Below are 20,993 nucleotides of genomic sequence, written 5' to 3'. Positions count from 1 at the left end.
AAATTTAATTCAATAAAATAAAATATAACTAGCAAATAATAAGTCGTCAATAAGTGAGCAATCTTTGCTACACAATAGATCAGATAGAATTTAGCCGTAGCATTAAACGATTAGCTGGTTCTGCCGTGAGTTTACACGACAACCGTGTAATGAGGTACACTCGAATCGAATATACGTAATTGCCTCATCAGCGGAGGTCCCGTTCGTGGAGTGGAAACATGCCATCGCGATTCATGCCGTCACCAGTTTAACGGGAACAAAATCGCGATGGCGCGTTGCGAGATCAAATATGCATATGGTGTTTGCGCGATTTTCAATCGGCTGCACGTGTATTCGCGCCTATGCAAATATCAACGAACGCGCAATTTTTTTCACTTTTATTTCGCGAGATAAAGAAAAAAAATAAAGAGAAATTGCAAGCTCTCTTCTAAAGCAAATGACCACCCAGAATTGGTTTCTACCTTCCAGGCGATCGTAATAAATCGATAGTCAAGAGCCGGCGATAGAGCGCGGAAAGTGGAAATCCACGTAAAAACAAAGTCTTAAGCTGCGCCGTTAAAGTGTCGAAACTTTTTAGTAGCGCAACCGATATCCGAGAAATTATGGTTATTTCGTGTTTTACGCTCGCGAGAAAAGATAGGTAGATTGAAAAGAGATTCTGGCTGTTTCTTATTAGATAAGATAATATAATCTTGAGAATAGTAACTTTATTTTTAGTATAAACCATAAAGAACAAATCAATTAAAACTTAAACTTAAACATTTAAACTTAAACTTAAAATTTATACATCATAAATTATTTGATAAGAAAGAAAAAAAAAACTGTAAAAAATAAATTACAATTTCGTATTCAACTATTGTTGCAACTTTACACTATCGTTGCAATGTGATATTATTTTCTTTTTGTTATAAAAAAATTAATTAATTTACAGACTCAATTTTTAACAGAGAGTTCTATTTCAAAAATCTATTATGGTTTAAAGAAAATATATTTAATGTTTTTTTTTTTTATAAAATAACGGTTTAATCATTTAAGCAGTTGCTTTAAATGTTTTATGTCACGCATTTACTTAATGAAAAAGAGATATGAAAGACACAATTTAATAAAATTTTTCACGACCAGTGCCACGTGCCGTATACAATACGCGTGTTATTACCATACCAAACTCTGAAACGTCAGTCTAGCTCGAGTGCAAGTGTTTCAAGACTAGGCGTACCGTTACAATGATTTTATTCTGACGCTTTCAATTTTAATGTTAATTCACATCGGTGGGCGTGCGATGCGATACAAACACTTTTCCGTGTGCCGTACAATGCGCTTCGATATATTCAACGTAGCATAATGGACGGCTTCAATGTTTGATTTCGCACGTTCGACACTCGATATCGATTATTCGACTTCTATTGTACGCGTAAAACGTATTCCATTCACCGGATGCCGTGACGGTAAGATGCACCATTGAGATTACAACAATGGAAATTACAATAACGCGCACTCGCGCATTAACCGTTGCGACGTAATCTCGAAATAATTACGTGTCGTTGTAACGAAATTCGACAAACATCGTACATGGCACACCACAATTTGGATAGCAATATAAATAAAATATTGCTGCGTGTTTAAATACTGCCAAGTCACCCATAATATTCGCAATATTTATTTTTAAAATTGTGGATATTCTATTCTAGCTAAGCTAAAAATTATGCTTTTTAGTATTGCTAAAAGTGACCTTTAATCATTATCATACATAATCGGTTGGATTGATTTTCTTTATTATTATTTCTTAGTCTAAATTTTTTTAGTCTTTTAATAATATAGATTAAAGTATAAAATGCATTATTTACGCGTTCTTCTCATAGTCTCCTCTTTTTAAACTTGGAATCTGGAAAGCGATTGATCTACTCTGTCAATACGTTGTACTTTATAACAATACGAACAATAACGCTCGATAAATACGAACAACACAAATTCTGCACGTTTCTTCTTCGTTTTCTCTCTCGTTGAAACTTTTGTTATATTCTCGAAAAAAAAAGAAAAAAAGAAAATTGAGTTGGACACGTGAACAAGAGAAAAGCGAGAAACGTATCGATGGATCATCGACTGAAGAGAGACATAATTGTCACGTTTCATCCGCGTATTTTACGAACAGAAGGGATGGGTGACGGATGGAGAAATATAAACCGATAGTGTTCATTCCGCGTATCATTTCCTGAGGGCAAGGGAGATACAGGGTGGACGGCTGTGGGGTGGGTCCGTGTTTAATAAATACATGACCGGTGCCGGGCAATAGTTTACACAGTCCGGCGTTTCTACGCGCTGCTGCACGACCTCCAGGATTATCCAAAATGTCGATACAAGGGTGCACCGCGCCATTACGTTTTATCCGTTTTTACCGGATGCACCTATGCACACAGGGTGTGCGTCCAAAAATTATCGGCTCGAATTTTATGAGACATAAAAGGAATAAAGAGTGGAGGAGATTTATCTTGAATTTTTTGATTCAAAATCAAGAATATTTAAAAAATGAATTGTCAAAAATATTATAATCTGTTACATTTTCATCTTCTTTATTACCTGGACTTTTTCCTGTACTTTTAAAATCCTCACGTGAGTAGAAAACATAGAAAATTATAATCTCAAGTATTAAGTATTCCAAGTATTATAAGCAAAAAATTGGAGTTGGCGCGAAAAATAAGTAAGTAGACATGCAAACGGATGTTCCCTCCTCGCGGCGGTGCAATGATGTTCGAGCATCGCGAGATCGATCTATATCTCTGGCCGCAGTGCAGCCCAGGCAGGACTAACAATCTCCCGCTTATTGTTTAGATCTACGTGTCGCTCGCGTGTGACGTGTATCCATTTCACGCATCGCGGAGCAGCCGAGATCTGTCGACGGTGAGGGAGCTCGCGGATCGCCTACCCGACCGGAGCTTAATCCGCATACCGGAGCTACCGTTCGTTCTCTCGAATTTACCCCTAACCACCGTCGGCGCAGGCGATGCCAGATGTCGAAACCCGTGTCGGTCGCATACCTGCGATCCGGGCGATAGCTACTGGGGGTCGGCCAATGGGTTCGATAAATGACAAGGGCCGCGATAAACCGGACCTATGCAGTTGCGAAACTCGCAAAATCCGATCGTTGATTTCAGTCGGTGCTGGCCGTTATCGGCAAACTGTGCTCGGCCGAGCATAACTCGCGTCGAGGAGAATGAGTCGACACTCGGTATTCACGTTAAGATCTACATTGATTGAATTAACGAAAAGTCACTTACACGTAGTCTTTTCATTGCCTATTATATGAACATAAATGTATTACACATCTTATATGTAAGTGATTGTAATAGCGATTTAGAATTAACACTCATATATGTTTCTAATTTTTATATATTTAAAATCATTAATAAATTTTATTATTATATAAAATTTGGAATACATACAGTTGATACATGCATAAATAATGTTATTAATTTTAAATGATAAATATAACTTAAATAAGATAAATCGATAAATTACAAAATTATTATTAAAAAAAACACACATAATTATATGATAATCAAAAATTTCTATTTTATTCTCGTATTTAAATATTTATAGATAAATAAAATAAAACATTACATTACATAAAATTATGCTACTATATTATGTGTTTATAGAGGGAGATTATATATATTAATCCAGCGATCATTGAACTTGACATTCTCGCTCTGACTGTTATTGAAAAGATCGTTTCTTCTGATGCTCTTGAAGCAATCTGCGCAAACAAGCATTATAATTTGCAATGTCTGCTATTTTTGAAATCGGTCGGTTTCTGGTCGGTGGACCATGAAGTTCATGTCTCGGTGCATTATCTGTATATCATAATCGCTTCAGGCTAGATGCAGCATGCGAAAGGTCAGACTGTGGATACGTATGAACCCGTGTTTAACCGGACTGTGACATGGGTAAATAGTCTTCATCGTCCTCGTTCATATTCCCGCCATTTCTTTTTTTCTCTCTTTCCCCTCTCGTCCGAGACATTTCTCTCTCCGTAACTATCCTTGTAGCCTTCCTCCACTCTTTTTCTATTCCTTAATCTCCTTCTCACCCTGTTTTTTTAATCAGCTTTAGCTTACGTCCAGGCAAAACGTTGACGTTAACATCCACTATCTCTTTTTGTTCATTGCACTTTCTTTGTGTTTCTCGTTTCGCTCCCATCTAGGATTTCATTTCACGGTACATAATGAAATTCTTTGGCTGTCTCTTTATCCATTGTCGTCTAAATTAATTCAATTCCTAATTAAGTAAATTCGTTAGTTTGTGGCTTTTATTAGAATAGCCGTGACTTTAAACGTCGTGATAATTATTTATTACACTTCAATTAAATTTTTTTTAGAATAATAATTTTTTTCTATATTATTATTATCCCTTCTCTTCCTTTATTTTTTTCCTACCGTTGCATCTCATATATTTCTCTCTTTTTACCTCCGTCTCATTTCTTCTCTCGTCTTCCGCTTATCAAGATTAAGATCGGTATACGCATCAGTACTTGCGCGTGTTAGACAGATTAGGAACGCGTGGTTGCGGCGTGCAGGGTTGGCACGACAAGAATGCAAATGATGAAGATTCATGCAAGATTACGTGAAACGCGGATTGTTAAGTCCTTTAATCCCGGCTTTTAGAGGGACTACGGGTGTTAGCGCCGTCGGTTTGCTATGTACAATACAAATCTGCCGCTGCGTATTGCCAGAGCGTACTAGGATCTACCGCGTTCGTATGCAACGGGGAAAAAAAATTGCCATTCGAACGCGGGCGATGTCGATTACGCGGTCACGTGTTATGTGGTTCATATCTAACGGCGTATTGCATCGCGACGAAAAATTCCCAACGAAAACGAGGTTGGAAATGTGAATCCGTTTTCCCGAGAAAAACTTTATTAAAAATTGTTTTTTTTTTTTTTTAAATCGCAATTAACATGGAAATTAATTATTTCTAAGTATTTGCTAAGTATTTTGTCTCACGTAAAACAGGCTTTCTCATGTCTACCTAGTTAATTAATTTTATAATTAATTGGAGAGAAATGTAAAAATGAATTAGAATATGATAAAGTAAGATGATATAAAATTCATTTTTCTTCGCTGTAATAATTTCTATGTGGAAAAAATATGAATATAAATGGAATATGAAATAGATATAGATTCTAGAATAGATTCTAAAGAAAATATTAACTTTAATATATATTTCCTATCACAACACTAATTTTTTATTGTATATTCCCTGAGAAAGCATCGCACAAAAATCGAGGAATAATGCGATAGATCCAAATCGAGAAATCGAAATAGAGTCTCGCAAGAACGCGAGCTAGGTAAGTCTGATGTCACGGTCCATCTATCGATAAGAGCGTTAATTATCGAGCGAAATACTGTAAAAAGATACGAGGAAATGAGATGAAAAGACAAAGAGGCAAGGCATCGGGCAAGCTTCGCAAGAGAGATAAGACCGGTTGGAATCTGTAGGCGTTTGGCTGCTAACAAGAGCGGAAAAACAGTACAGTGTTGGGCGACCTTTTAATGAATTGGCCGATAACGACATCGAGAATGTAACACCGGTAGCATTACAGAGAGTCGTGACATACAACGCCGATGAAAGAGGATTAAATTCTTTAATGTAATAGCCGAATGAACGTGTAGAATGAATTCATTCGAATTTAAATTTTCTTTAATTAAACAGATGAAATATGATATATGTACATATATACATCCAAAGTATCGTATTTACTATATACATTGTAAGATAATTTTTGCGTTGATTAAATTTCTCTTCTATAAGATAATCAAATAAAATATTTTGTTATTCCATTAACAACAGTAAGTTGTATAAATCTATGAAGATAGAAACTCTGAAAGAGTTGCGAGGCAATTTGGATTCATCATGAAATTCCTCGAGAAGGAATTTCATGACGTTAATTGCGGTGTTACTTCTTACCTTCTTCTCTGCTTTCTTCAAATCCGTCCGTCATTCGCGATGTCTGAAGTACGTGTACTCGAGTGTACACTTAACCATCGGAGTACCGTGTAACTTTATACAGCTGTGGGAAAGACTAGCGGCGGAAACGAATAGAAGCGGTCGAAATTGAGCGCTTTCACGAGCGCGTACTTGTAACCGCAACAGTATAAAAAAGAAAAAGAGAAAAGAAAAGAAAAGAAAAAAAGGAAGAGAAGAATTTGCGGTCCGCTGTAATGCGAATGTACGAGCCGTACGTTACTGCACGCACTCGCTTCCGTGTCATGCTACACGCATTACGTTTTGCGGATGACGATAATTTACGAGATCTTAAAAACAGAGAAATGAGAAATTTTAATTATAGCCCACTAAATGTGTCGCCAAAGGATATTTTCGATTTTACGCGCGGCGGAATTGTCTATATTGAAGTTTCAAATTTTTAACTTATCAATTAATATATAAATAATATTTTTAATTCATTGATCATATTTTATTCTAAATTATTCTTAATATGCAATTCATCTATGGATTAAAAAAAAAGATCAGAAATTCAAGAAACAATTTAAAACTGAAAATAATTTAAAAATTAAATAATAAAAAAAATTATGTTAAAGTAGAGCTAAGTGCACCTCAATCGTTTTGATTACAAGTGCGTAAATACGCGTAGTAAAGCAATAAAGTAAGATTGTTGCACGCGGAATCTCTGGGAAACGTCTCACAACGAACTTTGCATGTACAACTAACGCGAAATTCTTGGTGGAAGTTTCCGCCATGCAGGAGCGTTCGGAACAGCGGAAATGGCATTTCCGCGGACACAATAATCCGAAAATGGTTTCTCGGAAACCTGATTTTCATGACCTCGCAAAAGGTTAATAAACGTTACAAGTGATATATTTTTGCGATTGTATCCTGTACTGCAAATCCATGTCAAACACGCAATGTCATCGACAATAAAATTATTACATAATTAGCAATTCAATCGTTACATTTTCTGTATTGCATTTTCTACGAGATAATCATTTCTCTCTTTGTAACATTTTATATTACCTACTTGTATCTTATTAAACTAAATGGCATATTTAAATATCGCAACAAATTTTCATTATTTTTCCATCGATAACTACAACGTTTTTTGTTACTTATATAATTCTCATCATATTACTTATTATATTACTCCGTCAACTTACGCAAATTATGGAAATTATGGTAATCTTTGCATTAATCGAGCACGGACGTAGAATTATGGCAAGACCAGAGTGGAAGATCCTGCGAGTTCCGTTAACTCCAATTCGAAGTGGGGTTCCAAGTTTTCCAGACACACGAGCCTGATATGCAGATTTTACCGACGCGGTTATCCGAAATTATCCTTGTAGGGCCCCCGGGCTGAGGGCGTGTTTTGTGTTAGCGGGTGCACGGAGCACATGCATCTGCTGCACGTTCACCGCGAGTGGGTGAGACGGACGTGTATATGAATACGCTGTGTTTATGTACACCAGTATCGTACATAACGCGTATATATCGCCGCAACAAGTACAGGCTGTTTCAACCGAGCGACGATAATTACGTTTCATCGCGCCCGTCTCGTTGATGGCACTAGGTGCAACGAACACGGATATGCAACCAATTAATCGCATCAGCTTCGATTCAGCCTGCTATAATTTATAACTGCGAGCTCGTTACATCATCACCCTCAAAAACGATGGTGTATTCGGTTAATATTGCTGATTGCATCACGCGTTCTTGGATAATTTTCCGCAATTTTCTTTATTATGTATCATCTTAATTCTTAATGCGATCGAATAAATATAATATTTGCGACGTTGTATTAATTTAATTTTCAATAATCATATAGTACTTTTCTATTGACTATATTCTTGGATAAAATACAAAAATTTTCTTATATCCTCTCATTTAATATGGCTTTATTTATTTATAATTCTGTGTGCTCAGTAATATAAGCCAGATATATTGTTTTTATCTTTTCAGTTTTTATTTTATATATAACATTTCATCACTTGCTCTTTTACTTTATGTTTTTATTATTATTTCATTAGTTTTTATCATAAGATACATATTTTTATATCTTAATCCATTTGAAAGAAGAGCTTTAACGTGAAAATCAATTTCTTCCCTCACGTTCTCTCATTTCATTACATTACATAACAGGAAACAGCATTATCACGTCTGCTTATACGAGAAAACAGCATTATCATAATGTTATTTCTGGAAAATATCGTGTGTACAATGTCATTATACATGGGGGGGGGGCCGTTCGAATTTGCGCTTAAATGTTGATCAAGTTCATTAAGGGACCGTCAGCAAGACCCATCTCGTTAGGGCCGCGCGTGTCCCGAGATTGGAGCTTTCGGCGTGAGCGGTGCCTAACTTTCGTGCAAAGTTAAAGCCACGCCGCGGGGTGCGAAAGCATCTTCGAGAGAGAGAAGCAGGCGTGACTAACCCCTCGATTCGAGATAAGCTCGACCTCTGGCACATGCTGGCGTTCGCAATGTTCGTCTTCGCTTCTCTCTCCTCTCTCTCTCCTCTCTTTCTCTCTCAATCCATTTCTCTTTCTTTCTCGTTACACGAGATATCGTGGTTGTACAGACGAGATTCCGCGGCTGAAACACGGTTAATCGTATGGTAAATTGCGAATCGCAGCAACAAATCAGATATTCCACGAGTTGACCAAGGAAACATCGTACGGATATACACGGAAGAGAGTTTGCACGGTTCATTTTCAATAATTTCATTATAATTTCAAATAGAATAGAATAGGAGTAAAAGTAAATTAATTATTAATCGTGTAAATTATAATTATTTAATTATGTGAATTATGCATTTGACAAAATAATAGTCGTTTGTTGTTGTATTTGGAATATTAGCTTCATTGTCATATTATTTCATATAAATTAAATTAAATTTCAAGATTATATTTAGAATTTGAATAATTCGCAAGATTAAGAATGTATGTAGAAATATTTTACATCAAATATAATTGTAGCGAATGTACCGATGTATAAATGTAATAAGTTCAAACCTCTCGATAGATGTTGCAGACGCACGACTGCTGATGTTTATTCGAGAGACTGGAAATACGACAATCCGCATAAGGCAGCGATAATAGCATGGAATATTAATTTAATAATTGAACTGTGAATTATGCAATGAATTATGCAAAATCATAATTAAATTTATTGAAATTATACCGGTTATAATCGCTTCTGGCGATATCGGGTAATTCTCTTCCAGCGGTACGCTTCAATAAAAACACGTATTCATCCAAATGCATTCACGTCGGATGATTTAGTCGGTACGCTCATCAAGAACGAACCGTGTAAATTCGGCTTAAGCGCGGCGTAGTTGGGAGGGATGGGCGTTTAAAGCAAAATAAAAGACCGCTGGCCATCGATCAATCGTTAATTGTGTACTTCGGGAGAAAGAGAAAGACAGGAAAAGAGAGAGAGAGAGAGATGGTTCTGCCGAGATTAATGTGCAGGAAATAAACAGCCGTTCGTAGTTGTACCGGTCGGAAAAAGAGTTGTTGTGAGTTATATTTCGCTTGTGGGAAGATACACGCTGGATGTATTCCCAGTATGTATCGGCCAAGTACAAGCTCCGTTTAAGCGATACGGTGTTCCGAAGATTTGTTTCGCGACCAATCGTTCCAGTCAATCCTTAAACAAAAATGCCGATCATATAAAATCAATGCGATTTAAACTGTTTGTAAACGGAAAAAATTTTCAAATATTTTTATATTTCATATAAAAATTTTTCATTCCGCAATTAAATAACTAAATTATATTATTAAACTTTCTTATTATATAATTCGTATTATATAATTAATAACATTATTAATACTATGCAGAGTTAAAATTTGTTAATTAACATAAATTACACTAAAGTAATCTTTCAATTATGAAAACAAATAATTTACCAATATATGTAGCTGAATAAAGAATTTACAAACCGTTGTCTTGTTTAATCATGGTAAAATTCAACGAAATCCTACCCTATATATACACAACTTTAATTTTAACAGGATAGAATAGGATTACTTGCATACCCTTTATTTGCCCTTTTAAGATTCTGGGGATAATGTAGGTATCACAAAGATTATTTCGCAGTCTGTTAGGATTATATGCCACAAATTACATTTCCTTCTGAATTTCTCGGCTCATATATAACCATAAGTATTATCTCGAGAAAGAGAGATAAAAAATTATTACATTTTAAAACATTGTAAGCTTAAAACATGTCCTATATCTTAAACATAAAAAATTGAAAAAAATTCCTAATCTATTCTAAAGCAAAATAAAATTATTACACCACTTTGATGTGCGCAAAAATAATAAAATAATTTATTATTGAACGGAAATACCGATGAATGATGCTTCTTCAGAGAGAAAGAGAGAGTGACAAATAATAATAATTTCACATGCCATCTATCAACATGACGACCGGTCCAGTTTCGTCTCATCGCCAAACAACCCGCTGATTAATGGTCTAAATTACTGGTGGCAACTATAATCCCTGCTTGTGTTACGCGCGTAGTACTTCCAGACGAAGTTTCGTACGCAGTCGAGAGTTTGCAGTTAAGCTACTTAATCGTGCTTGACTGTAAATCGCGGCTCGTAACGTCGCAGTCGATATTTCGCACAAAGTTACACTCTGATAATATCTTTCTCTCTCTCTCTTTATCTCTGTTTCTCTTCCTCTCTTTCCCTCTCTCTTAAATAAATAGAATAGTAAAGTGGATACGAATTGATAGGATTTCAAATTATATTGCGGGATATTAAGAAGTTTCGTTGTTCCATAAAGAAGACATATTTCATGAATTCTTTCTCTTTTCTTTCTTTCTTATTTCGTAGAAAGTACAGCTACACGAATTTCCACAAAATGCAGAAAAGCAATGAAATTTTATTTAACATTTTGTTCGAAATGTGGAGGATTATATATTTTCCGAATCATTTTAACTTAATTTAAAAGCTTTATATTACTTAACTATAAATAATTATATTTTTAATAATTTTAATTTTATATTCCAAATAAGTTTTACATTAAAAATTAAAAAAAAATGTTATATGCAGAGAAGTAGCGTTTAGGAAGGAAGTTTAAATTCTTCGCAGACGAAAAGAGTAGCAATAATTCCAACGCAAAAACTGTAATACTTCTAGAATTGTTTTCCGAGTTACAATTTTTCTTTTCTTAAAGGATGAAAACCGTCAGTCCCGTCTTTCTCGCTTCTCACACAATTTATTCGTTTTCGCGTGCAAATGAAATTCAAGTTTCGGACGCGATAATCGCATAAAAGCGGACGGGCATTACGTCTATATATACGTCGTCAGCAGACTTTTCGCGAGTTGAATTTATGCTCTGCGTATTATTATGCCAACTGGATACGATGAAGGCATTCGTATATCGTATTTCAATAACCGGGTATCGCCGCATGCATCATCCGGTGATCGAGGAAAGTTGCACGTCTCGTATTTCGCTCCGATAATCATGTAAACATAAACCGTCCTTTACTCGAGGAAAGGCTCTCGAGGAATTAACAAGCGTTCGGAGAGATCACGTTGGCTAACCATAATTCATTCGTTGATTAGTCGACGTCCATTTATTAAGTCTACTTATCCGGAGTTTTCAGGTTATGAGAACAATAAAAAAAAAAAAAATATGCGATAAATAAAACTAATAAAAGAAGATACTAGAATAAAATAAAAAAAATAATAAACAAAATAAATAAATAAAAGATATTATGTATAATTCGTTAATATAAAAATTATTCAAGTTAAAATTTTCCTAGAAGTAAGATTCATTTTTTAATTTATGCATATTTTTTCTTCCGAAATCTGTTATCTATCTACGAATCATATTACGCGCTTATAAATAATTAGACACATTTAATGAACATAAGCGATGTAAGTTGCAAGTCGAATGTAAGGAATAAAATAGAATAAAATTTTATTCATTAATCAAAATCTCCTAGCAAGAGAACATATATCGCGAGCACAAGGCGTGTAACTGCTCAAAGCTCTAACACAAGGCATACACGATAAAACAATCTTGTACAAGCTCACAGTGTGACATATCACTCCCTGCTTTCGCAATGCAATTCGATGGTGCGGACTCGCGTGCGTCGACGAGCGACGAGCGAGTAGGCGTTCATTATCATAGCATTCCCTTACACGCCGCAGCTGCCGCAATGATAGAATCTTAGCTTCTCCTCCGCTCGCGCGGAGTACATATACGCACGGTTATCTGTGCACAATTACATATACACATATATATATATATATATATATATATCTACCTACCTAGGTAGTTCAAAATTCTCCTTCCCTCGACAGCCTCTCTCGCATTGCCTGTCGAAGTGTGCCGCCGCTTTGTGTACCCTAACTTGGCCGTAAATTGAACAGCCTCCGCGCGAGCAAGGATAACGCGGTGTTGATTTCTCGTGGGAGAAGCGCAGCGCGCGGTGAACGTGTTGCGGAACGTGGTGCACGTCGCGCGGAATACAGACGCACCCGGTCTCGCCCCGATGCATTCAACGGCGCGTTTGCGCCGCGGAATATTAATGCACACGCGACGACGAGACTCGCGAACGCGAGAGCGAAGGCAACTTTTTTGATCGTTTCGACGGCCACCCTCACCCTCCTTCCTCCCCCCTGCTCCCAACCGCGTTTTCGCGATCGCGCGATCCGTCCCCGCGGTTCGTCCAATATTTGCGTTTTTAATGGTGCAAAACGACAGGGGAATTGGAAATCGGTCATCCCATGGCGAGCGGATTTTCGTCAAGTGATGCGGTTTTGCCGGTGATTTGCGTTGTGTCATAATGACGGTTTTATGATTTCGCTGTGATCAATAATTGTGGGACAGAGCGAGCTACTTGTTTTTGGTTAAACAAAACGCAGCAATAATTTCTTTTCCAAATGGTTAAAAAATGCTAATATTAAAATTAAGTGTTTAATTGAATTTAATTGAAGCAAGTATTTTTTATAATTTTATATTAAGATTTACAGAATTTTAAACCAAAAGTTGCTTCTATGATTGCATTTCTTTAATAAGAACAATAATTTTTGAAAAAGCATAAAGTTGATTGAGTGAAGAAAAAATGTTTTTCACAGAATGATGAATAAAAAGCTAATTCAATATTTAGATATCATCTGCGAATATTAAATAAAACAAATTGTAAAATGCGCATTTATTAACGTATGAATTGCGAAATCCCAATGTCAATACAAAAATATTAATAAAAAGTTGATGAGTTTGTAATTTTCCCTCTAAATCTCGAGTCTCTTCAGTTTAAAACTTGTATATTATTACATGAGTTAATATACCGGCTCATAAAGACTCGTTTTTCGGTGAGAAAGGGAGGGCTTTACGTCGATCCGCAAAAAAATCGCGAACACGGCAAAGTCAAAGCTGACCGCGAAATATCCGGATACAACGAGTACCTCGTTGCATACAGCCAACAAAAAATGTCATAAATATCACGTCGTCGTGGCTATTACCGCAGCCGGCGGCTACATGGAATACTAATCGTAACGTGCGGAGAAAGGGAAAGAGACGGACGCCTGTCGTCGCGAACGCGGCTAAACTTTTTCAATTATGTACGCATAAAACGCGTCTGATCCGTGGAGCACTCCTCTCCTCTCACGTCGATATTCCCGACCTATATTAAAAGTGTTCTGATATCCCGCGATTAAAAGATGGCGATTAAAATCAAGGAACCGCCGGGATACGCCTCGGAAATAACCTGTAATTTAATCAATGACGACGTCTAATTACGCGCGATCACCCGAACGTGCGGAGAACGAAAGATGAATAAATAACAGATACTAGCACAAATTGCTAATACTGGTACATAGATGCAAGGACATGATCACCATCCGTGTGCCATCTTTGACAAGCTTCGAGACAGATATATATTTAATCAATAAATTTTCTTTAACGACAAAGAACTCAAACATTGATTCCAGTTCCTTACATTAAGCATTAAGCGCTATTGTCGTAGAGTAGAAAGTAAATAAAGATATAAATAAGGAATGAGAGTGATAAAAAATACGCGTAAAGAATTTAACAGATAAAATTAAGATAAAATACTTTCTTCGTGTGAGCGAGCGTGAAATCGCCAGGGAGATTTCATTATTTTTCCAACGTTATTAAAAAGATCTCCGGACATAGAGGATCGTAATAATAATGTTTCACGACCGGGAAACGGATATTTCATATTTTGCCACCTGCGTGCGAAGCAGGCACGTGAGAAATCTACGACGAGCAGCCGAGGGGGGTAACTAAGTGTTCCGCCTCTTCGGGTTAAAAACCCGAGGGCAACGGGGTAACTGAATTAGGAAGGTGCGGGTCGGACACCCTTTTAACGCGGCCATTTACCTTTCCCAATTTTCCGTCGCCGTCGACGTGTTGCTCACCCTCGCGCTTCGGCCGCGCTAATAAAAAGAGCCGCGGAACGTGAACACCGTACTAAGCGATCGAGTTATTATTTCTGAGTCACATGTTTGCTAAGCGAAATGTTATCATTTCGCCGTTATCGGACAAAAAGAGCGAAGAAGCTATATTGCGGTTATTCAAAATGCTTGCTTAAAATGGAGAACGTCACTTTTAATAAAAAAAAAAAAAAAAAAAAGAAAAAAAAAGAAAAAAAAAGAAAACTGATATTGCACGGTATTTTTGGAGAACATATTTTTTTCACATTTTTTTCACGTAGTTTTAACTAAAGTTAACTTAGACAAAGCTGTGACTGTTTTTAATACAAATTTCTGTGAGAGATATATTTTTTATTGAATTATACGATTTATATCCGATGAATTTAAGAATGAAAGTGCATTTTAGGATATACTGCCAAGTTGGGATAGATCGTCAACTCGATAGTCTGAAACTCGAGTACGCCAAGTCCCACGTTTGCGATATGAATTTCATTGCGCGTGGAGTTTACGATGTAGACGACGTGCGGCGAATTTGGTCGGTTTCCGTATCACAGGAAACAATCGCTTGCAAACACACGGAAAGTAAATCTTAGCTGGCATACGATCGGTATACATTTCCATGAAATTGCGCATGTATAACACATAAAGCAAAATACACTGCAATTCTAAATTACAGAGAATAATATTCTTTGTGGATATTGTGTACGAATATATAATTAGTGATCATTCTTAGTGTGTTATTTACTATTATTTAATTTTTATGTGCTTATATATATATATATATATATATATATATATATATATATATGAGTATATTTTGATTTTTAAGATAAAATAAAATTGCCATTTTTATGTTATCTCTAATACCTACCATTGTATATTACTTAAAAATATATTGCATTTTAAAAATATACATATATAATGTTATTAATATAATATATTCATTTAAAATTACAGATTATTTAAAAGTTTTATTTTTTACTATAAAATAAAATAGCTTTGAAAGTAGTCAAATCAGATTATGTCTATACAAAATAATTTATTGCTTGTAACTTTATCATTTATTTCGCTTTATTTTAGCAATCCAGTATTATAACTGTCGATCCAGAGACGAATATAACGTCAGTGCTTTAAGCGAAACGTAAAAGCGAACGTAATAAAATTGTAATTCAACGTCCATTTTCATTTCGCCAACTAGTAGTCGAAACAACGGTTTAAATGCATGGATTGAGCCCGGGCAATCCCGAACCCGCTACGTTAATTAACTCGCATTTTCGCCCTCGGAATTAAACATAAGATCAGCATCCCAATACTGGGAAGAGGTGGGGGATATAATGTACGACTAACTTTAACACGCCGAGATCACGGGGTGGTAAATCGGACGATTAGGTTCCTCGTTGTTCGAAAAGAAGTCGTCTCCCGTCATCGTGGATGATCGGATTCCCCTTGTGGCACCCTTCGCAATCTTCCTTGTCTCCCTTTGCCAGTCTTGCGCGATCCAGCAACGTCCTACCCTCGTCCGGGTGTTAAACTCCCGGACGAAAGGGGGACGGAGAGAGACACCCGACACGGCGAGGAAAGAAGTTTGAATTTTCCAACGTCGAGTTTGACTTGCAGAGTGCTAATATTAAAGTTCGTCGTGTGCCGCCCGGGAACGAAGGGCCAGGCCTTCCTCGGAACGGGAACACGGAACGGAGAGAGAGAGAGAGAGAGAGAGAGAGAGAGAGAGAGAGAGAGAGAGAGAGAGAGAGAGAGAGAGAGAGAGATGCCTGCCGCGCCTCGTGCATTAGCCGAGGCTCTCGGGATTAGATTAGAATTTGTTAGGGGCGTCTCTTCGGCGGTAACTTCGTCCCATGAACGCCGCCAGTTTTGTTTCATCGCCTACGGGCGTGAGAGCTTTTCGGAAACTTTATTACAGGAAGTTCCGTCGGGACGCCACCAGGAGACGAGGTACAACGTTTTTAGGGCCGACTCATCGAAGCAGACCGGAAGAGCTGCGAGACTTTTATCCTGAGTTGTTTGCACGCTGTTATCCCTGTCTCGAGTTGCAAATGTCTTGCTTATTGCATTTTCAGTGGGCATCAGTGAAAATCGCAACATTGTAAAACAGAACACTTTTTAATCGGTAAAAAGGCCAAAAACGAAAAAAACATATCTCTTTTCTTTTCTCGATACTTTATTTTTTCTTTCAATAAAATTTATTCGTTAATGATAACAAACACACGTTTAAAAGAGGTTAGTGTATACATATTGTATAAACATTGTAATTTTTTTTTAGAAATTTTTGTAGTAACACCTTTTTTCTCAAATGTTTATGACTCGCGATTGATTAATGGTACACCTCAGCCGACCATAGCCCTTGAAACTTAAGTTCAGTTTGCTGAAGCAGTGGCTTCCAAATTCTACTCACGCCGCATTAACAACAAACTTTCTTACCCCAGAAGAAGAGTCAGTACGGTTTGTCTATCTTCAAGAGGTAGACTTTACCGAGGTTTGCTTCGTTCTTGCTGTACTTCGCGCATTAAGCGAAACACTACGGGGCTGGATTAGAATTTGTCAGAGCTGTCGCGCAATAACTTCGTCTCGGTGAAATGCTTGGAGTTTGGCTTTAAGAAGTTTGTCCTCTTACGGAAAATAAATTGAAACTAATTTACACCACGCATAATGAAGTTCTTGAAGTAAAGTGCATCTTCCTAAGAGGAGGGTGTCAAGAGAAAAATTTGCGATCTCAGAAAGTAGAATGTATCGCATGTTACGCTCGCAGTAAAATATTACTAGTCGGCGAATTATTACTCCCGACGCGTTTAAATGAAATATTCGTTGGAGTAAACAAATTACAAACACGATAAATAATTTAGTGCCAGGATTGATTAACCTCTGATGGATTTTGAGGTTTGAAATAATACAGAATATTATTGATAATAATTTTCTTGTTCCATGTATCATAAATTATATGCTACGTTGATCACAAATAATAATAGATATTATTGTACATAACGATGTACTAATCAGATAATCAGATTTAGCAGTTATTACTTTAATAATTTAATTTTGGTATAATTACGCATATTTTGAATAAAGCTAATCAACTTTGGCAGTTGTTTGGTACTTTATCATCATAATTACTATTATTGTGATAAAACACCGCGGTACAAAACAAAAGATATTTCAAATGTATGTCGATAAAATATCTTTTCGTGTATCATATTTTGTTCTGATTTCCCTCATCTACTCTTGTAACAGACGTCGATCGTGAGTTTGTTTCAAATTGACAGTTTTACGATCACGTTGAGATTCTTATTTTTGTGCCTCTCGAAAAGTCGAAGTACGAAAGAGCTTTTCTTTGTCGTCCCACTTCGGTCGTCGACGACTACGAACCTGACTTTCACTTTCTCTTAATTCGATTCGATTTTCGCTACAGCGAGGAGTGCGATATTCGTATAACAGCATTACTTTTACGATTCCTTTCCAGTTTGAAAAGCGAGAACGACTCAGAAAAGCTTAGTGCAATTCATTTCATTACTCAGAGCCAACTCAGCCTCGAAACGGCGCATCTATAGAAATAAACATAACAGTAAAATGCATTTGAGATATTTAAGTTTTGTGATAGCAAGAGCTCATCAGTTATAGCTTATAAAAATAAATGGCTTTGTGTAAAATATATTTTTTAATAGTTACAAAATCATAGATAGTAAAAATTGTTTGCTAATAAGTATCAAAATAAAATAAGAATTGTATAGTATTATTTTAGCTTTTAAAATAATCTTGGGAGAGTTCTGAGTTTAAATGGTCTGATAATTTATTGATAATTGCGCGTTTCCTTAGTTAGAACCTTCAAATATTTACTCTAATATCACATTAACTGAAATGATCTCGGGTGAAAGTGTAGAACATCGTAAACGTGAATTACCCACTAGACCAGAGAAGATAACACAGGGATGTAGACAAGAGTGTTTTTAAAGGTTTCCAAGTTTACAATTTTTTAAATAAAATTAACGAAAAAATTAACAGAAATTTTTTAATGAAAATATAATATAAAATACTTTAAATGATATAAAGATAAAGATAAATTTAAATCATATAAAATATAAATAACAAATAAAAAAATTAAATCATATAAAAATAAACAACTATTTCAATTTTTATAAAAAACTAATTATTCTTTTCATGTAAATTATCATCTATTCTTATCATTTTGTCGATAAAAAATCAGTGACAAAATTCAAATTTTCAAATTAATTCAAAAATTTCTAAATACATTTTTATATTATCTACGTTTATGTAAAAATAATAAAAAAATCTTCATAGCAAATCTACAAAAATTATAATAGTTTGATACTAATAAATGAATGGCAGGTTTAATATGGTAGGAAAAAAGTTGAGACAATTTTGAGAAAATTCTACCTACGCCCTTGCGTAGCATAAGATAACAATACAGAGCCGGTGCAGAGCCAAGCTGTATAGTCGTTTCCATAGTCAGACGGCTTTGCGTTTTATGATAATGCTCTCACGTCAAACATACACCGTTACCTCCGGCGTTTAATGCGTTTACTCGAAAATTTTCGTCGCGACGGAGTAGATAGGTAAAATGTCGCGATTCACCTCGCGCATTACAAATGTTTTTTACGGTGTTGTTCCATAAGCGAGTTACGACCACAAAGCCCATCTTCAAGACCCGTTTCCCCGGTGACGTGGAAATATCATATACTCCGTGGATTTTACGGACTGCGAGTTTTAAACTCGCATGTTTAATTATTCCCACGAAATGTAAACTACCCAAATTATGGGAGAACTGCTTCGCGTGGCTTTAAAATTACGAAGAGATACAATTATCCTTCCTAATGGTTATAGTCCCGAGATTCGTTAATGTAACTGCGTAATGTTCGCTCGAGCGTAATTTTGTAAATATATATAAAAAATATGTATAAAAAATCTACGTCATTCTAAATTTAAATTGAGACAATAATGTATATGAAAAACTGAATTATTTAAACGATACAGAACTTTTATAACTGAGTTTATCGAGTTTGATTAAATATTACAGATAAAATCGATTTCACAAACAGGCACAAACTTTATTCGATATTTTATTATGTAAAATTATTTATTATTGATTGCGATATAGTATGCTGATAATAATTTAATTCTGAATAACCTACCTGGCCATTTCTTGGAGGAATCAACTCGCAGGGTTCCTTCGCTCTGGATTTGATCCTTACCATTGGTGACACGACATGTATAAAAACCAATATCAGAAACGTCCAAATTTGTAATTTTTAATCGACTTCCTGCCAAATTCTTTGCTGCATGTTCGTGCATCTGGAATGTTATTTAACGTATTCGCCTATATTTACTAATTAGTAAACTCTAAAATTAAAAATTGGAAAAAAAGAATACAAAATTCTTTTTAATAGAAAAGAATTTTTGTTAAATGTAAGGATCAAAGATTTAATATTGATAATAACAAAACATTTTAAATAATTGCAATTAATGGTAGTTTGATAATTACACGTAATTACCTGTGCGTGTATTTTCCTAATAGTGATTTTTGGCCGGTTCTCCTCTAATGGCGCTTCATTCTTGTACCATCGTATCTTTGTCGGAGGAGGATCGCCCACGACTTCGCATCGCATATGAGCAATGCCGCCAGCATCCTTTGAGATGTTTGTCAGCGTCCTTACAAATTTTAAAGTACCACTTTTCGTGCCGGATGCAGCGTCCACGTCGGTCCTGCGAAAGATGATAAAACGTACACTTTATAGTATAATAGTGAAATGTAAAAAAAACATGAATACTTTTTTAAAATATTTATATTTATATTTGCATAAAGATATAAATATAATAGACAAAAAGCCATAATTTAGCAATTAATATTTTAACGTGAATTTGCATAAACGAAAAAATAAAGAAATACACTATAGTTTGTATTCATACTTCACTTTTATCAATAAATTCGTTTATTTATTAATATCTGTAATATATACTAATATATATAACATAAATTTTGCCATATGCTAAATGCGTATTTTTTAATAAAAGTGAGATATGATATACGGATCTTCGTGTGCTTAATTGTACGCTTTGAATACTATTATTCTGTACTATTATCTTGCAACGTTATCATATATTGCATTTATTAATGTTATTGTACCAAATATTATACGTTTAGATCTCCCTGTCGATAACAACCATGATTCCATCTGTACTTTAGATAACAATGTAACTTTGCAACAAGGAACATCGAGGCATATGAACTTTATCGCTTTAATGCCTTGTTAAGCTTGCAAAGGACTTCAGCTGTAGCAACATCAGATTACACGACTATCTTTATTAACCATACACAGAATAGATTTTAAGATTACATCATCAGATTTCTCGAAAAATAATATAAATATAAGAAAATTCTTTTAGTAAAATTAATATTTAAATAAATCAAAGAATCTTTAAAATAAAATATTGCAAAAAAAATAATAGTCTACATCATTTACATAATTAGAAATTAAATTGTTTATATAAAATAATTAAAAATAATTAAATTAAATAAATTATTTATTAAATAAACTAATTTTT

General features: G+C 35.4%; 1 protein-coding gene and 1 long non-coding RNA gene across 2 annotated transcripts in view; one reads left to right on the top strand and one right to left on the bottom strand.

Annotated features, from left to right (window-relative positions):
* Nucleotides 1–20,993, bottom strand: part of Ror (tyrosine-protein kinase transmembrane receptor Ror) — a 236,107-nt gene that overhangs the window by 18,317 nt on the left and 196,797 nt on the right. Inside the window, exons 3-4 of the mRNA XM_089078683.1 lie at nucleotides 19,943–20,153; nucleotides 19,583–19,742 (exon numbers count right to left, since the gene is read on the bottom strand). Coding sequence (XP_088934809.1) covers nucleotides 19,583–19,742; nucleotides 19,943–20,153 — 371 coding nt within the window. The remainder of the gene's footprint in view (nucleotides 1–19,582; nucleotides 19,743–19,942; nucleotides 20,154–20,993) is intronic.
* Nucleotides 1–20,993, top strand: part of LOC148937947 (uncharacterized) — a 43,794-nt gene that overhangs the window by 11,239 nt on the left and 11,562 nt on the right. The gene's annotated exons all lie outside the window — the stretch shown is intronic.

Source organism: Pogonomyrmex barbatus, unplaced genomic scaffold (assembly GCF_055798465.1).
Source record: "Pogonomyrmex barbatus isolate J1 unplaced genomic scaffold, ASM5579846v1 scaffold1, whole genome shotgun sequence".
Taxonomy (NCBI): Eukaryota; Metazoa; Arthropoda; class Insecta; order Hymenoptera; family Formicidae; genus Pogonomyrmex; species Pogonomyrmex barbatus.
This window is presented reverse-complemented; position numbering and strand designations above follow the sequence as displayed.